Source organism: Megalopta genalis, chromosome 16 (assembly GCF_051020955.1).
Source record: "Megalopta genalis isolate 19385.01 chromosome 16, iyMegGena1_principal, whole genome shotgun sequence".
Lineage (NCBI taxonomy): Eukaryota > Metazoa > Arthropoda > Insecta > Hymenoptera > Halictidae > Megalopta > Megalopta genalis.
The window spans coordinates 341,793-360,374 of NC_135028.1; the positions used below are offsets into that span (position 1 = coordinate 341,793).

At 41.5% G+C, this 18,582-nt stretch overlaps 3 protein-coding genes across 12 annotated transcripts in view; 2 read left to right on the forward strand and 1 right to left on the reverse strand.

The window, feature by feature from the left end:
• Nucleotides 1-144: 144 nt before the first annotated feature.
• HemK1 (HemK methyltransferase 1) lies at nt 145-18,563 on the reverse strand. Its single transcript, XM_033477699.2, has 6 exons — nt 18,461-18,563; nt 1,622-1,914; nt 1,217-1,305; nt 914-1,127; nt 597-850; nt 145-512 (listed from the first exon to the last, which is right to left on the reverse strand). The coding sequence occupies exons 2-6, from the start codon at nt 1,889-1,891 to the stop codon at nt 269-271; spliced, it is 1,071 nt and encodes a 356-aa protein (XP_033333590.1). The 5' UTR covers nt 1,892-1,914; nt 18,461-18,563; the 3' UTR covers nt 145-268.
• LOC117224621 (unconventional myosin-XVIIIa) overlaps nt 2,470-18,582 on the forward strand; it is a 45,045-nt gene continuing 28,932 nt past the window's right edge. For 2 of the 8 annotated variants that reach the window (XM_076526964.1, XM_076526957.1), the window contains exons 1-6: nt 2,470-4,066; nt 5,814-6,146; nt 13,752-14,453; nt 14,865-15,335; nt 17,510-17,644; nt 18,132-18,320. In XM_076526964.1, the coding sequence (XP_076383079.1) occupies nt 6,012-6,146; nt 13,752-14,453; nt 14,865-15,335; nt 17,510-17,644; nt 18,132-18,320 (1,632 nt within the window). In that variant the 5' untranslated portion in view covers nt 2,470-4,066; nt 5,814-6,011. Of the gene's footprint in view, nt 4,067-4,101; nt 6,147-13,751; nt 14,454-14,864; nt 15,336-17,509; nt 17,645-18,131; nt 18,321-18,582 lie in introns of those variants that run through there. The other 6 variants (XM_076526958.1, XM_076526959.1, XM_076526960.1 and 3 more) reach the window with 6 other exon arrangements.
• LOC117224623 (jerky protein homolog-like) lies at nt 8,621-12,953 on the forward strand. Of its 3 annotated transcripts, XM_033477696.2 has the most exons (4): nt 8,621-8,898; nt 9,340-11,336; nt 11,678-11,938; nt 12,093-12,953. In XM_033477696.2, the coding sequence occupies exon 2, from the start codon at nt 9,579-9,581 to the stop codon at nt 11,127-11,129; it is 1,551 nt and encodes a 516-aa protein (XP_033333587.2). In that variant the 5' UTR covers nt 8,621-8,898; nt 9,340-9,578; the 3' UTR covers nt 11,130-11,336; nt 11,678-11,938; nt 12,093-12,953. The 3 variants fall into 3 exon arrangements, with proteins under 3 accessions (XP_033333587.2, XP_033333584.2, XP_033333585.2); XM_033477693.2 differs by having other exon boundaries at nt 11,678-12,953; XM_033477694.2 differs by having other exon boundaries at nt 8,621-8,789; nt 11,678-12,953.

Here is an 18,582-nt window from a genome sequence, read left to right on the forward strand (position 1 = left end):
AAGGATCGCCTATGAACCGATGGAAGCAACGCGGGGGGGCAAGATGCTGCGGCGATATTAACTATATCATTTTCTATAAACGTCAAAGCCAAATCATTTAATTCGTCTTTTTAAAGTAAATCTAAAATAAACAGAAAATACTCATTTTGCCAATTTCGACTCGGTTTGATCCGCCACCGTGTATACCTCTATGAATAATTTTTATTAATTATATACATGTATATACATGAATTTCATATATATATATATATTACTAATATATTATATCCTATGATATTTTTGATAACTCGACAAATCGATCGTTATTATAAAAATCTTTGTACGTATGTTCGTACTGCAGCTGAAGCATCGAGTATTTTTCAGTAAAAAATTTGATATATTCGGGGTGAGTAGAGTCAACCTCCAAAAGTACACGTCCTCCAGGTTTTAAAACTTCTGCAGCATACTTTAATAAAGGCTTGATTACTTTTAAACCATCTTCTCCTCCATCGATCGCCAATAAATCTTCGTAACTATAATATAAATGAAAAAGTATAGCATTTAAGAGATTTTGTACGATATCGATAAAAACTATCAAAGTACGTATGTCTGATTACATTTTTATCTCTGGAGATAATTTTGATATTTGATTGGTAGGTACGTATGGAGGATTGCTAACGATAATGTCAAAAATTTGTAAATTTAGATCAAGATCTTTAGGTCCACTTAATACATTCGAATACTGCATCTTTCCGTCGTCCTCGAGTTTGGCATGTGCAATTAAAACCTGATTTTCTAAACCCAGTTGATTTCGATTTTGCACGGATAGTTCGCAAGCTTGTAGATTCGCGTCTACTGCTATACATGTTACCTAAAATTAAACTAAATATTGATATAAAATCGATGCGTCGATGATCGTGTTAAAAATCATTACTGTTTTATTGGCACGAGCTATCGCGAGGGATATCGCACCAGAACCGCATCCGACTTCTAAAACTTTCTGTTCTATTCTTTGCAAAGTGTCTATTCTCTTGAGCACAAAATCAACTAGAATCTCGGTCTCTGGCCGTGGAATAAAAATTGGTGGAACTAATTTTAGAGTAATATCACGAAAATCCCATTCCCCTATTATGTATTGAATAGGCATTCTGTAAAAAGTAAAAGCAAGACTTCCTTAAACAGTTTTAAGTTATAAGCTACAAACAAAATGTATCTACCCTGTGCATTTTGGTTTTACCTAGATAACCGGCATTCGCACATCGATTCCAGCTTTTGACATTGGTCCGACGTAAGCTTCTCATTTCGTACATTTACGAGATCTATTATCTGAAAATAAATTTTCGGTACAACACTCTGATACCTAGAGCTCTGGAAATACAATTCAGAATAGTTCATTCGAATATAATAAGGTAAATAAAATTACTTCAAATAATTATTTACTTGACACAATCTTTACTTAATAATCTATCGTACACTCTTTCTTCGGCGTATAGTTTATTAGCAATTCTCGATATAAGTTTGTTTTGAAGTATTTTAGATGAAAATGACACTCATCTGACAGTGAGAAAAATGTTGAGATAATAACAAATTTGTAAACTGTTATCTAATTCTGGCGAACATACGTAGATCATTGCATTTGTACCTTTTTAGTACCTATGACATTTGCAACAATGTGCTCGATCGATTCAACGGGTTCTGGAACACCTTCCTTACTAAACCGGTGGCTCCATTGTTCGATAATTTCACCGATGGTGGAGCACTGTGCATTTACTGTACACAGGCGACGCGACCAACAACAAAATGTGATCCTTTTGGTTGTTTTAGTAAAATGTAAACGTGTTGTAATTTTGGCGATTTCTGCGAAAGTACGGGCACTCCAAATACATCCATGCAACATTGTGGCAATATTCATAAAATATAACTCATTGTTAACCACTGGAATAAATCAGAAGCAAAAGATTATAATGATAATCTATGAAACGGCAAAACGTATTAGCAAACGAATTCTTGGTTAGACCCCTCGATAATCGTTTCTTTCATCCGGCAAATTCTATTGTGTGCTGCCAGCTGTTGGAAGGTACACTTGATTATACAATTCATTCCAGTAAGATGTCGACTGAGTAAAAGTATCCGAGACAGAAATTCGACATTTTTACTTTGACACGAATGCAAATCGATTATATAAATGTTTCGTCGAGATTGATTTATGTTTTGAAAAAGAGAACATTCTTGCAGAATATTTAAACGCATTGGGAAAACGACCGTTTTCTTAAAACTTCCAAAGTTAAATAGTATACGAGTACGTGAATACCTTGCGATACAAGAACGTTCAACCTATTAGATTTAAGGTGAAAAAGATTTAAATAAAAAAATATTATTACATATTCGGTTCGTAACATATGATCGATTTGTGGAGCATGCGCGGTAACGGCTTGCGGAAAGAAGGGTGCGGGCGCGGGCCTCACCTCGCGAGCCATGATTCAGTTTAGGACGCCAGCAGTCGCCACCGGTTCTACTTGTAACTTGTGTCGAGTCGTCTACCATGACAGTTATTAGTGTGACACGAGTGCGACGTTGAATTTTGATCTACTAATAACGATAAAAGAATCGATTCGATGGGCTAAGCTGGAGTATGCCTTCGAACGTTCGTCTGTGCTCGTTTTACGACTGAACAATGGTATTCGTGTTCGTGTTCTACCTAACATAGTGCGTCGCATTAGAATAGTCGTTCGCGTTCTAAACACGCGTTTTCGTTCTGGTGAATGGCGGGTGGCGATACGGTGACGGTTCTGTGACGTGTGTCTGGTGTTGTGTCGACTGTCAGCTATCTCGTGTATTTGGAATCACGGTTTTTCTTCGTCGTACGTTTGTGGTTAAAATTTCCGATCGCTTCGACACCGACGTAAACTACGTTAACTTATCGCGCTGTTGCGCCGTATAAAATTAGTCTCTCGATTACATGACAGTTGTTTACCAGCAGAACGTTTTAGTCGAACGAAACAACGGGAGTACAAGGTGTGGTGGAAAGTGACATGTAGACTATAGACGACCTACGCTAGGTGTTCTTCGTTCTAGCTTTTCTTCTCCCTTGCTTTCTGCTCGTTTCCTATTCCGCGTGTATTTCCTTGTTACCTCGTTGTTTATAGAAGTTTAGACACGCGGTTGTTTTAGATTTTCACGTTTCCATTTCGCCTCGTTTCGTCGATCTACCGAGTCTACGGATTTGACACCTGAAACGAAGGTTTGATGAACCCAATATGCATGCTCCTACTAATTTGTGTTTTCGAGCAACCGACGAATAAAGCAAAGAGAACAATATTAACGTTCTCGATCTAAACTACATATTGTACGAAACAAATTGCACGCGGGCTGACCTATCACGCGTTATTTCTAAGAATACACATATTCATTTGTTTTTCCATAATCGCGTTGTTTTGCGATACGCGTCGTTAAATGTGTAGGTGTCGAACGAACGAAGGGGGTAGCATTTCTTTGAAAAGTCTGTATTCATAGGTCTTACCGGGATCGAATGCCGGAAACGACCTCCCATGAAAAACACTTTCCTCGTATAGGTTCACGCCCCTATGGGCGTTACATCTTATATCGATAATTTCACGTTTACCGAAAATTCGTTTTCGTTCGATTATTCCGTAGCACATACGCATGTACGTGCGTATGTACGGTGAATGCTCGTTGATCGTTGATTGATAATCGAGCGACAATTGCACATGCAAATAGAATTCTCAATCCTACCTGTAAATCTGTAAATATTGATTGAGCAGGAATACCGAAGCGTGTGTGCTCGTATTTGTTTTGTAAAATAACGGAACATCGAAAGCAACGTATCGTTGTTTACTCGATTTCCGGTCGTAACAGAGATTTTCCTGTTACCGGTTCGTGTTCATGCGGCGTGTATCATACGGAGTCGACTATACATGCATGCATGCCTTTTACTCCTGCATTTTCTACAATACTATCGGAACCTTAAGGCGCTTTTCCACTGCGCCGGCTTTTGCTGATCGGCACTGTCGCGCGGCCTTAACGATGCAGCGATGGCTTCCGTTTCGGCTTGGGTCGATGCTGAACGGTAAGAAAAGCCTAACAGCGGTATTTTTGCTATCGGCTTTGTCCTCTCGCGTTATCGAAAGTCCCGTACAAACAACGCTGGCAATCGACTCGTAGAGAAGGCCACTTTCCACGAGACGGCTCGACATCGTCTAGGTACCGCACAGACCCGGGCAAATTTTATTTCAAATTATTTATCTCGGACCGTTGTTTGAAAATAACAATGATATCGGTTTATTCCAAATTGGCCGAAAGAAACGATCCGGAAAATAAGAATCGACGAAAAGATTTTACTTTAAGAAATCTTCACGATTACATCGAATAATTATAAAATAAAATAATGTATTATTTGAATGATATTTCAAACAATATCGTTTCAAACGAATCAGGTCCGAGTACCACGACAGGCACTCGTATCCGCAAATGTAAGCGAGAAACAGTTAGGTTTTCCGAATGATCCGATTGCATCGCATTTGTCTTCTCGATGAGAAATTGCAGATAACATCGATCTACCCGTGCTTAACAAGCAGTATTTTCGAGAAGCCGTTACTTCCCCTTATAATTTTTAGTATTTTACAAAATTATTGCCCGTAACTGTTCGCTCGTTTTACTTCGTGATAAATTTAAGATTGTTTAAGCTTGTTTTCATGAAACTGTATCTTTTTCATCGTATGTGTTAGCAGGATTTTTACGAAGAATTGTAGGACCTTTAGGACTTTTAATTTTGTCCCAAATTTTGATGTAGGACCGAAATTGTGGTGGCGATCGCACGCCAAACACGGTAAAAAGTTTCTAAAAATATACTTATAGTAAAGAAAATTTTGAGCATTTTAAACATACGAGCTATAACGTATTATGTCTTTTTTCCAGTTACCTGTTGCCAACAGAACTAGATGACTCGAACCATACCTACTTGAATATGTTAAATTTTCATCCTATTTTTGAATTATGAATGCGGAGAGAAGCAGTATCAGTTTTGGTCACATTTTAAGGAGCGAAATTTTATCTTTCTGTTAAAAAAACTTTCGACTGCTACTAGCTGCTATTGCAACAGTTACCAAAGTAAACTAAGAGGCTCCGGTATGTGCGAGCATAGCCATAGGATCAGATGATACTCGCGGAGACATTTTTTTGAACAGGAAATCAAATGTTATATTCATCTAATGTTACTTACCGATGTCGCTTCAATATCATTCGACTAATATTCTTAATAATGTTGTAGGCAGACTTCTAATTACGTTGGATCTTATAAGTCTATCGATAAGAAACAAAAAACCAATACAAAATCTGTGATCTATTCGAACGACGCAAGAGAAATGTTCCTTCCAACTGTCCCGATCGGTCGATAATGCTACAATCGATACGTATTTGAAAAAAAATACATTAGACGCACACGATTTCGGACATAAAATATTTTTTACCGCGTTTGGCACGCATCTGCCCCACGGTGCGTCATGCGGAGGACTCGGCCGAAGGTTTCTCTCCTTCTGGTACGATTCCGTTTGATATTTATCGACAACGGATGAAAAACGAATCGGCATAGCGTTCGTCTTCTCGAGCGGAACTGTACCCTTCTCGAACGATACCGAAGAGATACTAAACACTTGAAACTTGTTTGTCTTTGCCTACTCCCCTTCCCGGCCGGCGTGTGCCGACGCAATGGGAACGCGGGATTTTAGCAGGATCAGTAGCGAAGCCGCGCGACAATGCCGATCGGCGAAAGCCGACGCAGTGGAAACGCGCCTTTACCTTAGAGATGGTCTATTCAGTTGTTTAGTTCGGCACGGAATGCAGTGTTATCTACACGGTCGGTTCGATGGACACTATCGCGTTATGTTCGTGGAGTCGACTGAAATACGCGACTGTGCGTAAAAGTGTGTGTGTGTCGGCCGAGCAATTCAGAGAGGAGATATCTCGTGGTATCTCTTTCTGGCGTTCAGCTCGAGATCTTTATCGTGAGTCAGAAGATGTTTAACTTTATGAAGAAAGCCACGGAGAAGGACGACAAGGAGAAGAGGAAGCGCGAAAAAAAGGAGCGAAAAGATGTCAAGAAACGCGACCGAAGTAGTATGTCCGCGGAAGAATTACTGCGCTTGGACGAAGTACGTACTTTTTATTTCATTATCATTCTCATTCTCGATCTCAGTCTCATCCTCATCCTTGTCCGCATTCTCATCCTCGTTTTCGTATTCGTTTCCATCTCCATTTTCGCATTCATTTCACGACATTCGTCAATTTATTTATCATCCAACTACAATATGTTTCTTTTTTATTATTTGCCCCCTTTTTCTTATCGGTTATTCCGCGATTCGAAACAATAAACGGCTCGTATTTCATTTATCGGCGTCCAGTTTTTCAAACTGCGAACATACCGTCCTGTTAACAAGCGTACGTTTCGTTCGGACACTATTTTTTCAACGTATAAACTTTGCTTATTCGACGGCGTCCGATTGTCGAAATAACGAAATAAGCGATATCGAAGAATCGAAAGCGAAATTCATTTATTTTCTCTATATGCTCGTACAGACTTATCGAAGATAATTCACAATTTTTAACCCTGCAGTATCTTTTTTATTTATATTATCGGCGCCCGATAACTATAGGCTATACTTTTTGCGATGACATCATATAAAGCTTAGATATAGCTTTACACTTACACAGTTATTAACGCGTACGCGCCGATTCTGTGCAGAGAAAATTGATTCGTATGCGAACGAAGCATGGATAATATTAAACACTGTATCCAGATAATGAGAAATAAGGTAATCTTATTTTATTATTAAAAAGAAATAAATCGAGGGAATTTGGAAAAGTAATGTGCTTTTATTAGTTGGTTGAAGTACGATATTCCGAACAAGCTTTTCCTCTTCTATCTAATGGTACCCGGTTTTGAGCGCAGACTGCTTATATATTTCGAGATATTTAATGTTAAAGATAGAGATATTTAAAGTCAGAAAGACAAGTCGCTGCGACGCGCCGCGTAAGTGCCCAGAGTAGTCAGGAAAATAAGTTACGCGAGGTGACGCGTGCGCCATCTGAGACCCGCGCAGCGGCGTGTCGCGTTTACCGGGTGAACATTATAATTCTGAACTACGATCTGTAGGAGTCCGGTATATTTTCAACACGCGTTGTTCGCCTGCGTTTATAAGGACTGGAAGAGAACGCGTCGTTGACCGGTCGAGATAGCTTAATTAATTAAAGCAGTTGCCTGGCAAGCGAAAGATCCGGATTCGAATCCCGGTCCCGATCTATCGGAACTCCCTGCGCATGCGTCGCCATCCCACTCTTCGCGTAGTAAATTTTCCTGACCGCGAGAGAACGTTTATCTCCCCGCGACAAAGACCCTCGCAATCATACCATTCTCACGATATCAAACGAATGAAAAAAAAATACTAACTGATATAAGAAGACGCATTCGTAGCAGCTTACTATATTTCTTTGCAGTTTGTCCAATTCGTTCAATTTTCTTGGGACCTACGCGTCCCAGCCTTTCATACCAAACGTTTAGAAAATACTCTGCTCCTATTGCAGCCCCGTGGTTGTCCGGGTCTTTAATCTCCTTACAACGCTTTATCATTAGCTTCCATACGTTTCCAACTCGTTGTCCAATTACAGCGGTTTTTCTGGAATTTTTCTTCCTTAGGGTACATGCATATGTATATGCTATACTCGACGTCGACAAGCTATCGCGTATCTTTATACATATATGTATTATGTACGTGTGATACGTATGCAGGCATTATTTATACATATCGAAAGCGGGGGTGGGACGATGCGAAACGATGTCTGAACGATGGGAGTGGCTTTAACCCCTGTGCGAACAACAACGGAGCAGCGTTCGGTGCAATTCTGTTGCTTGAAATGATTTCGAATTGAATACGACAAGCCTGTTATGAATTTGAAACATTCAGAAACATTCCGAATCTTCTTCTAACTGTGCTATTGCGAAGAAATCGGAGATGCGAGAACGATCGTTCACAGAATTATGGAATTGTACGATGTTTCGTTCTAGGACGTTAAGACGTTTCTTGCATATTCTCCGGAGTGATCGTTCACATTGACAAACATTTAGAACTGTTCTCAGACACACAAGCGCTTCTACGAACATAAGTATGTATACCTATATATATAACCGAGTCTTTATCCTCTTACCCGTAAGGGCCTCGGCGAAAATAGCGTATTTTGTAGCGAGTTCGACCGCCGACCGAGTTGCATCGACTGCATTTTTTCGAACTTAGGTTTTCGCCGACTTATAAAACTCGAGCGTTCTCTCTGCCCTCCCCCCCCCCCCACACTCCGCCTCTATCTATTTCTGTCATGTTCATGCTCCTTTTCCCTCGTCCGAATTCCTACAAGATCTCAAAACCGGACATCCTCGCCAGCGACCATCCCTTGCTTCGTTACCAACTTTCACTTTTCCTCCCAACTTTTGCAGACTATACTCCGCGACAATACTATAAGACTTATCTATTCCTTTCCTTTCGAAATAAGTTCTTTTTATTGCTTTTGCAGCGTGCACGGCCGAGTCGTATCCTTGGAAAACAAATGGTTCGTTTCACTGTGTCGTGAAATATTCGCTATGTCGAGATGCTTCGAAATGTGTGATTCGACTTATTTTGCTGCGGACCGTGAGTTTGATTTGTCTCTTCGAGCGAAGGAGATCGACAAATTGATGCGAGCCACGGAATAGTGGCGAAATTCGAAAAGATTAACGTATCAGGACGCATTTAACATTAGGACCGAAGGTACTAAAAGCGCCAAGAAAAGATCGCGACGAAAGAAATTGGTGCGAACGCTAACGAATGAATCATTCGTCGATCTTTGAACGGAGTTGATTTAGAAGTAAAAGCAAAGGTATGCGAACGTATGCAAACCGGCGCATTCGTATAGAAATATCAATTTAAGTGCTAAACTGTGAACGTTGCTTCACGTTCTCATATCCCTTAGATTGAATAAACTATCGAACGCGAATGAAAATAAACAATCGCATAGTGTTAATTACATCCACCTCGTGATAACAATCGGCCAAATCCGAGCGATTAGGTAAGGAACTGATAGCACGATCTTCATTTCCACGAGACACGCGATGTCTGTACACAGTTTTACCTCTTTTGGTCATTGTAGCTCCGGAGAACGTCCCGAGAAGTAAAAAAATAATTGATTTCACGCGGAAGAAGAATTTTCTTCTTACGAGACGCACCTTATAGTATTGTCGCGGATTGTATTCTAATGCAGAAATTTCTCGAGCTCCGAACCGTTGACATCGTTTCACCAATGAAAGCATTTTTGTTGCAGAACGTTCGAGTACTTTTCTCGTCGGGTTTCCAACACTGTATAAAAAGCTAAATCTTTTTGACAAACTGAATAGTAAATTGAACCGGTGCTATGCTTCGTCGGTCCTTGTGAGCCGCGATATCGCTCGTTAAAGCGCGCGGATCGGTGTTATTCGGAGTGATTCGTTCATCCATCGAGTGATTTTCTAATTCGAGTTCAACGAATTTCATCGATCGAGCGACCCTACGAAGGCCCTAATTATGTCGGACAGTGGCAGCAGAAAGAAATACAAACACTTGACGGTGTTGCAACGGCTGGAGATAGTTAAGAAGCTTCGAGAGAACGTGCCTCCGAAAAGTTTAGCCGAAGAATTCGGAGTGACGGTTCACACGGTTTACAATATTAAAAGAAACGCTGCCAGCCTGCTGCAAGACGTGGCCAACAAGCATCATTTGCATTACAAAACGAAAAAGATCAAAGGTCCCGTGCTCAGAGAATTGGATGACAAATTGTACCATTGGTTTTCGGAACAAAGCGCGACAGGGAACGCGATCGGTGACAAACTGTTGCAACAGAAAGCCGAAGAAATAAATCGAAATTGCGGCGGCCCGTCGGCGTTCGCTTGCAACAGAGCATGGGTGTGGCGATTTAAAAAACGCCACGGTATACAGACGGCGCAGACGGCCGGTGAAAGCGCCGACGCGGATTTCGAGGAAGCCGATCAATTTTCCGCGACTTTTTGGAAATTTGTCGAGGACGAGAACTTGAGTTTGTCGAACGTGTACAATATGGACGAAACCGGGCTGATGTGGAAGAGTCTGCCCCGGAAAAAGAGCCTCGTTCCTTCCGCCGCGGAAACGGCGAACGCGGACGAAACGAAGAAGGAACGCGTCGCGATCGGTTTTTGCGCCAACGTGACGGGCACGCACAAATTGCCCCCGCTTTTAGTGCACGACCGTAAAAAGCCGAAAGCGGCGAGGAACGCGAAAACGTCGAAAGCGACGCGAGGGGCGCGGAAAAGCGCGCGGACGAACGGAAAGATATTCCGAGATTGGTACGAGAACTTTTTCAAGCCTGCGGTGAGAGCACGGCATTTGAGAACCGGAGAAGTCGGAAAAGTGCTTCTTTTGGTGGATAATTGCGGCGCGCACGTTTTGCCGGCCGACGCGACGAAAGACGACGATTTCGAGTTGATGTATCTTCCGCCCAACGCCGCGTCCGCTATTCAGCCTATGGGCCAGGGGGTCGTTGCCGAGGTCAAGTCACGCTTTAGATTCAAATTAGCGGAAAAGTTGTCGGAGTGTCCCGGTGGGTTGGCGCAATTCGACGAACGGCACGATTTAACGGACTCTATGGACATTTTGAACGCCTGTTGGGAAGAGGTGACCGAGCAAACTATACGCGGTTCGTGGAAACACGTGCTAGGGAATAACGGCGAGGAAATAGAAATGGAAACTGGCCGTAATTCCGAAAGCTCTTCTTTGACAGAGATATTACAAAACTGTCCGGAGACAGCTGTTGCCCGAGAAGACGTGGAGGAGTGGCTCGCGTTGTGTCAAACGGAAGAAGAACAAATATGGGATGAAAATGGAACCGAGGAAGATGAAGACGGCGAGGACAGAGAGGAAGAGGAGGAGGAAGAGGAAGAAGAAGAAGAAGAAGAGGAGGAAAATGCAACGATGTTCCAAGACGAAGACGTGGCGAAAGCCCTGGACATTATCGTGCAATGGACGAAACGATTCGACGATTCCGTGCAGTTGCATGCCAACGTGTTGAAAGCCTTTTTTTACGAAACTAAAAAGGACCGATAACGTCGATGTAGTTCGTCAAGTGTTCGTAAAGACTTTTAAGAAATAGTTTAATCGAAATCGAGTAAACAAAACTGTAACCGTATAATTTTTAATAATCGTGTCTCAACGTGGAGCGATCTACGATAAAAGTAAAGTCGATTCGCGTCGTGTTTGGACCGATTTTAATCCGAAGAATCTCGACTATCCGTTGGTGCTACAATTACGAAGGTAAGGCGACAATCACCGACAATGCAATTTTCTCTACTGCATGTCTATTTTTTGCTAGTTACGATATCCCTTTAAACACCGAACCTTAACGTCTCGATAGCATTTCGATCGCAAGATGCAAAATGCGTTTGCGCAACCGATTGTCGCGTTTATTTGAGGAAGTATTTCTGTGCACTTATTTATACGTGTATTACTTGTACTACTTCGCTATGATTATAGCAGAGCCTGCAACGTTGGCTCTGCTTTTAATCGCTTGATGGGCTTCCTCGGGCGACGACATTTTTACGGTATAAGTAGGTCGATTCTTGTCGCTATTTTCTTTTCAAACTTTCCGATTACAGAGACTTTTGATCGTCGATCTGAGAAATATGCGGAATAAGCTCGCGGCGATTAAAAATGGCAGCGAACAAGAGAAGAGGATAACGGTGAAATTGAAAACAAAGGGAAAAAGGAAACGGTGGACGATGCAGCGTGCGATTGTAGTTTCCTCAAAAACTCTGCTGTGAAAACAAACGCTTTAAAAAGGACAGTTTTAAAAGGACAGACAAAAGAACAAGGACTACATATGTACACGTTATAATAAACGGATCGTTTATAGCATAGTAAGTCGTTGAACTCGTCTCAATACCGTCTAGAATATTATCCAGTCAAAAATATGTATCAACATTTAAAAATCCGAGGTGACCAGCATTTTTCATAAAAAGATTTTTTTAGAAGCTATAATATTAATTGTTGCCGCATCCCCGCCCCGTATAGGAGCACAAACTGGACGGTGAATATCAAGAGCCTTTTCCCCTTGCCCGGCCTGCCACCATAGCCGCATCATCGCCCACCCTTAGGATGCGGTCCAAGTAGGCGAGCTTGCGGTCCAAGTTCACCCCCGAGTACCTTATCGAGCCGCGAGTTCTTGCCACCTCGGTTCCCACCATCATCGGTACGGACCTCCGCATCGTCTGGTTCAACAAAAGCCGAGCCATCTTCGCGGTGCGGTCATAATAACGACATACGCCCTTATTTGCAGACTACAGTTTAAATTTTGCGCGACTCCATGCATCGATTAATCCGTGTACTAATCACCGGATAAATGTCTTTGTCGCGGATAATCGTTGTTCGTTATCTAATCTCGAGGCTAGCGAGATTAGCGAGACTGTCCGAGTTAGAGATGCGACTATAGATAAATATCGACCGATATATCTATATATTACCGATGATGCGATACATTTATAACATCGTTAAGATAAATGCGAACTACGAAGCTTGGATGATCGAGCAAAGTAAAGTGTGACGAATTTACTACTTTGTCAAACGTTCTTACCTCTGTTTGTACCGATTACATCAGCGCATTTGTCAACTTTTGCCGCAGTCGGCTTCTTTTGCGAGCGATTTCATTTTTCTTTGTATATTACAGACGCGTATTAACACTATATAACAAGCGAATAGATACAAAAAGAAGTAGCCACCCCTAAATAGGGCCGACGACCAACGCCACCGAATATATCCGCTCTAATCGTTTCTCGATGAGGACGAGACTAAACTCGAGTGTAATCGAACATTTTTTTTACCGATACGTAATGTTGTAATAAAAATTGTAATATTATTAAAGACAGTCAAAAGTAATGTCGTGTTTGGTGATATTTCTTCGAAACGTTCCTTTGCGTGACTTTTTTTAAAATTGGACCGAATGAGGTGACATTTTCCAAGACGTTGGACCGATTGGTCTATTAGACGGTCTCTAAAACAATTTTAGCAAAAAATTAATATAGTAAAAAGCAATAATTACGTCTTTTCAACTTCTCCAAACCGAGCCACGCCTAAATTTTCGTTGCTCTTTCTCATTTTTCTCATTTCATTTCTCTTCTTCTTTTTCCTTTTGTCTCAACCATGGGAAATTATCGTCGTTTTCAACATGGGCCTGCTCTCGTTGCTCACACACTTCGATGTTATCTCGTAAATTGTACTGATGCGGCATAATTAAAATGTATAGCCAGTGGCAACAAATGAGGGATACGGATGCATTTTATATGCTAAGCAAAAATAACCTTTAATTAGCGTAATTGTAACCGTTTCACGGTTACGGCGCGATGGAGAAACGAATCGTTAAAATACCCATGTTGAGCTTGCTAAGCGAATCCGACTTTGAATCTTTTCTACGAGAACGGTTCTCCTCGCAGGAGTTCTAACAACAATAAATGAAATATTCTATTCACAGTTCGCAGCTTCGTCGACGTTAGCCACTATTTGCTCTCGTTTTACAATAATACATTTGTAAACGAGAGATCTTTCGAATTTTCTTCGAGTTTGTGCGTTTGAAAAAAATTTCGTCGACTCGCCGAACGCGAAATAATTTCAGTCGCCTTCGATTTCATGAAAGTCTATCGATTAAATCGAAATAACGGGCGTACGTTCTGATTGCAGGTTCGAAGGTCGTTGAAAATACCAGGACGACGAAAGGAGAAAGAGAAGTTACCGAGCGGCATCACCGCGGACTATAGTGCTTCGTTTTTCGCGTACTTAGATCGGGATCTGTTAGAAAATTCCCAGAACTCGTCGAATTCGGGGCAAGGTGCGCGTGTTAATAACAATTCGACGAATAGGACGCCGGATGGTTTGATACAGAGTGACTCGTCGGAAACTTCGTTGACTTCTTTAACTATCAACACGTTGTCGTCGGCGACCTCGGTGAACGCCATCGGCCAGTTGGTTAAAAATTTGCCGCCGTTACCACCGAAGCCGCCCAAACGGGGAATTCTGAAGGGGTCGCGTCTGAGTGCTAGCAACGCGTCGAACGCACACGCGGAGGAGAACGCGTTGTCGAACGGCGACGAAACTAATTATCAAGAACCGAACAACCTGTTAGCAAGAAACACACTTCAAAATGAAGTGATCGCCTATCAGAACGTGCCCACGCATTTGCACGGATTGGGAACCGCTTTGAACAAAGAAGACGTTTGCAGCGAAGAAGAAACGTTAGCCTGTCCGAATTCCTGGCAAATTTCACCCCAACGGTCTGTCCAATATAATCAGCAACAGCAACAGCAGCAAGAACAACAACAGCAGTACAATCACCATCATTATCATCATCCTCAACATCATCAGGGCGATACGAAGCTTTTACAAGTTAGTGGATACAAATAAATAATTAATCTGGCTTGTATAGTATTTCTATTTTATATAGCAGAGTGCTTTTTACGCGTATGAAATTGAGTCTTCTGACTCTTGTGACTTCGAATCTAAACTTTGTCGATATACGAATTATTTTGGAACGTGATAACGATTAGAATTGAAATCATATATATTATTTGATATATTTTAATATATTAATTAATATAATATGGGGTATATAGTGTTACAACAATTGAAATTATCCCGGGAGGTTCCGCGAAGAAACCGTTCATCGGTGGTAATCTTATTTGCTCTGAGCAAGTCCACCCCCTGCCCGTCAAAAATGTTAGAGAAACATTCGAAGGTGGAGGTTTTCCGGCGCGTTCGAAATGAAAACTAAACTATGGTTTCCCTGTCGTGTCGCAGGTGGTAACCAGTGCTAGTCCGTCGGCGGATTCCTTAACGGATACGACGAATTCAAGTTTTGCCACGCCGCCCTTCAGCCTGTCGCCGATCGGAGAATCCCAAGGTTTCGTAAGATGGCGGTCGACGGTGTCGTTTGAGGAACACGGTGTCGAGCTACAACTGCCCGAAATTATACCGTTGGAACTGCCGGAACCTCGAGGGTTGACGATCTATCGGCAACCACCCCCGCGGAACGATTTCGGATTTTCGTTGCGCCGCGCCGTTGTCGTGGAAAGGGCCGCCGGAGGAGGTGGAACACAGATGAGATCGGTGATTTTTGCGGAACCCGGTTCGCTGGTACAACACAACAACGACACCGGCCTGTTACCCGGCGACAGGTTAATCGAGGTCAATGGAATCAACGTTGATGATAAATCACGCGAGGAAATTATCGATCTCATCAAGCGGTCCGCCAACAGCGTCGTGGTAAAGGTAAGTTCAGCGAGTCAAATTATTCTTTGTTTCCAGCGTTCATTTGATTTTCCATTCACCCGATAACAAACGACGGCAACGCTGATTCAGATTAAATTGAACTAAAATTAAATTAAATTAAAGTTTTTTTTTATTTTTATGAATGTGTTCTGCGTGCGTGGACGACGTTGATCTATTCGAGTGCATGATGGAAAAGCGTTAAGTGGTGTGCGTTCTGTTATTCTATCATTCTATCGTACTTTTATAAGCTCGGTTCATTATTCTCGCAAATGGTACCAACGATGAGAGCTCTCTCTTTCTCACTCCCTATCTCTTATTTAACGATGCACGGAAATTTTCAATCGATGGGGCAACGTTAATCTTTCGCGAAGAATTTAATGTTAAATGTAGCTTGCGGTGAATTACGGATTTTCAAACGTTTCCTTTATTATCGACGGGCGATGTCATTTGTCAAACAAATCGGTAAAGCTGCGATCTAGGATAATTTATGTTATTTGTCACAAATAGAAACAATCGAACAGTTATCTGCACTAAATGATCGGAAAGTATTATTCACGCACTCTCATTAAACCTATCAAGCAGTAATAGTATTTGGCATGTAGTGCTTCATACAAGTGAGAAGATCGAATTTATTTAGATTTCGTACAGTTTTGATTATAAAACCAGCAACAATAATGTTATTTATTCAAGCATTTTCCATGAACGAGTCTATAAAGTTTGCAGAAATGCAAAATAAGGAAACGGTTACATATTTTCACCGCGATAGGTTTAGTGTTAATTATTTCTAACAAGGAAGGGTTAGTTTGCGCTGCTTCCGCTCGAGCCGTTAGGTGGCTAGCATCGTAAATCCTTTCTCGCAACTAAGATGATGCACCGATTAGCATATAATAGGCGTACTGTCAATCGTCTTTGCCGCAGTCCGCCTCTCGGTGGACTCGGTCAGTATCTGAAGGATCCCTAGTGTGGGCAGTTCGCTGCACACATATAGGTCGATCCGATTTTTGGGGAACCCGTAAGGGTTCCACGTTAAATGTCAGGTGTCCCCTGGATAGAAGAGGAGCGGCGTCAACCTTCGATGGACTTTTAGGTGCTCGGAATTGCGGTAGCGTGCGAGTATGGGTTATGCGGAATGATTGTAATGCGATTGTAAAGCGTGTTTGTATCCTAGAGTTAAGAGCGAATGAAGCGGCGTTCAGACAGCAAGAGGATGGAAGTGAGAGAGTGCAGTGAAAAAGAAGAGGATGTGTAGTGAAAGTGAGAGAGTGAGTGCAGTGAAAAAGAAGAGGAAGTAGCCAATAAAATTAATTGTACATATATTGTAAAGATTAAACCCAAAAATTGAAATAAAAAAATTTAGATTAAAAAAGAATTGAGATAAAAAAGAGAGATAAAAAGAATTGAGATAAAAAAGAGAGATAAAAAGAATTGAGATAAAAAAGAGAGATAAAAAGAATTGAGATAAAAAAGAGAGATAAAAAGAATTGACATAAAAAAGAGAGATAAAAAAAATTGAGATAAATAAAATGGCACGAGCAGTGGTTATTATTAGAGAACCATGCTTTTTTTGTACCCTAGCGTGTTAAGAGCGAATAAAGCGGCGTTAAGACAACAAGAGAATGTGTAGTGGAAGTGAGAGTGAGTGCGGTGAAAAAGAAGAGGATGTGTAGTGGAAGTGAGAGAATGAGTGCAGTGAAAAAGAAGAGGATGTGTAGTGGTAGTGAGAGAGTGAAAGAAGTAGCCAATTGTACATATATTGTAAAAATTAAATAAACCCAAAAATTGTATAAGAATTCACATAAATAAAATAAAATAAAGTTGCACGGCCATGCTCAACATTAACTTATAAAGATACGATCACATGAATTAAATTAAACTGTTTAAGAGCATGGTGTCAATGTAAAGACCGTGCTCGACATAAAAATTTAAAAAGTAATTGTACGCGGTCAGTTTTATTTGTATTTTCTATTCGTTGGGTTCGCGTTGCCTACTTTTTAATCTCTGAAACTACAGCCTGATTGTCCGTCTTCGTAGGGTTAAGAGTGCGTGAATCGATCAATTTGAAAGATTAACTGCGAGATGCCGTAATTGTCGTTTCCATTAAATAGCCGCTACTACAATTAGTACATACAATTGACACCTCGAACAAATGTTATTATATAGTTCTATGTGCACAGGTGCAACCAGTTGCAGAACTGTCAGAATTATCGAGACGAGGTGACAACGAAGGGCAACAGGTTGAGCTTGCTGCCGCGAATATTCGTAGCGGCACGCTTCGACGATCCGGTAGCTTACGACTTCAAGATAGCATGGTAAATATTTTTATCGATATTTTATTTTTGAAACCGATTTAATATGCTTTCGATCGGTTTGTCTATCTTAGTCTTTATTCAACCCTTTCCTCTCTGTATTATTCGCGTATAGTATTTCGCGAGAATTTAGTTGCTCAAACATCGGATACTCCTTCATTTCGTTTCACGTAATTTTTAGAATATCGGTATTAATTGATCGAGCGATAGAATCATCCCGACATTCGAACATGGCAGACGTTCAACTATTTGAAATTGTATCGTACCGAATTGTACCGGCCTAACTGTCGAACATTTTTTAAATTGTGATCACGAACCACGCCGTTATGTGTCCTTTCGGATTCATTACGGATGCGCATAGCGAGAGTCGGTTATGTTGGGAATGTTATAGTAGCGTAAACTGTTGATACTATCGACCGACGAGCGTAGCTCTTTCCCGCGAATCGAATGGATGTTGCATTTATTTGTTCGCTTGCTATTCGACAAACAGGCACGGTCCGAAGAACACTTGGCGCAGGAACAGGCATGGCTGAATTACGAAAAAATTTGGTTGTTGCATCGAGGTGGTTTCACTCTCGCCACGAGGTACGGCTCGGCGGATCCGGATACGGGAAAGTTGAGGATTCGGTTGGCTACTTCCGGCGAGGAACTTCTTGTGGACGAAGAGGATGTGGAGAAGGTATTAATAGACGCATACATTAGCGCGACGCTTTATCGGTGCCGCTCGCCGGAATCGTCGTTAGCGGTTCGGAACTGTCTCCTTCTTTTGGTTTCAAATCGTATCGAACAAAGATAAGAAATTAGATAACTATTACTCACCGCAATCCTGTAGCTTTGCAACGAAGATGACGTAACCCCGGAAATTGTTAGAGGTCTGCTCACACTGTCCCACTCGCAACTCACTTTTTTTAATTTTAACACTTTAAAATGGAATTTTTCTT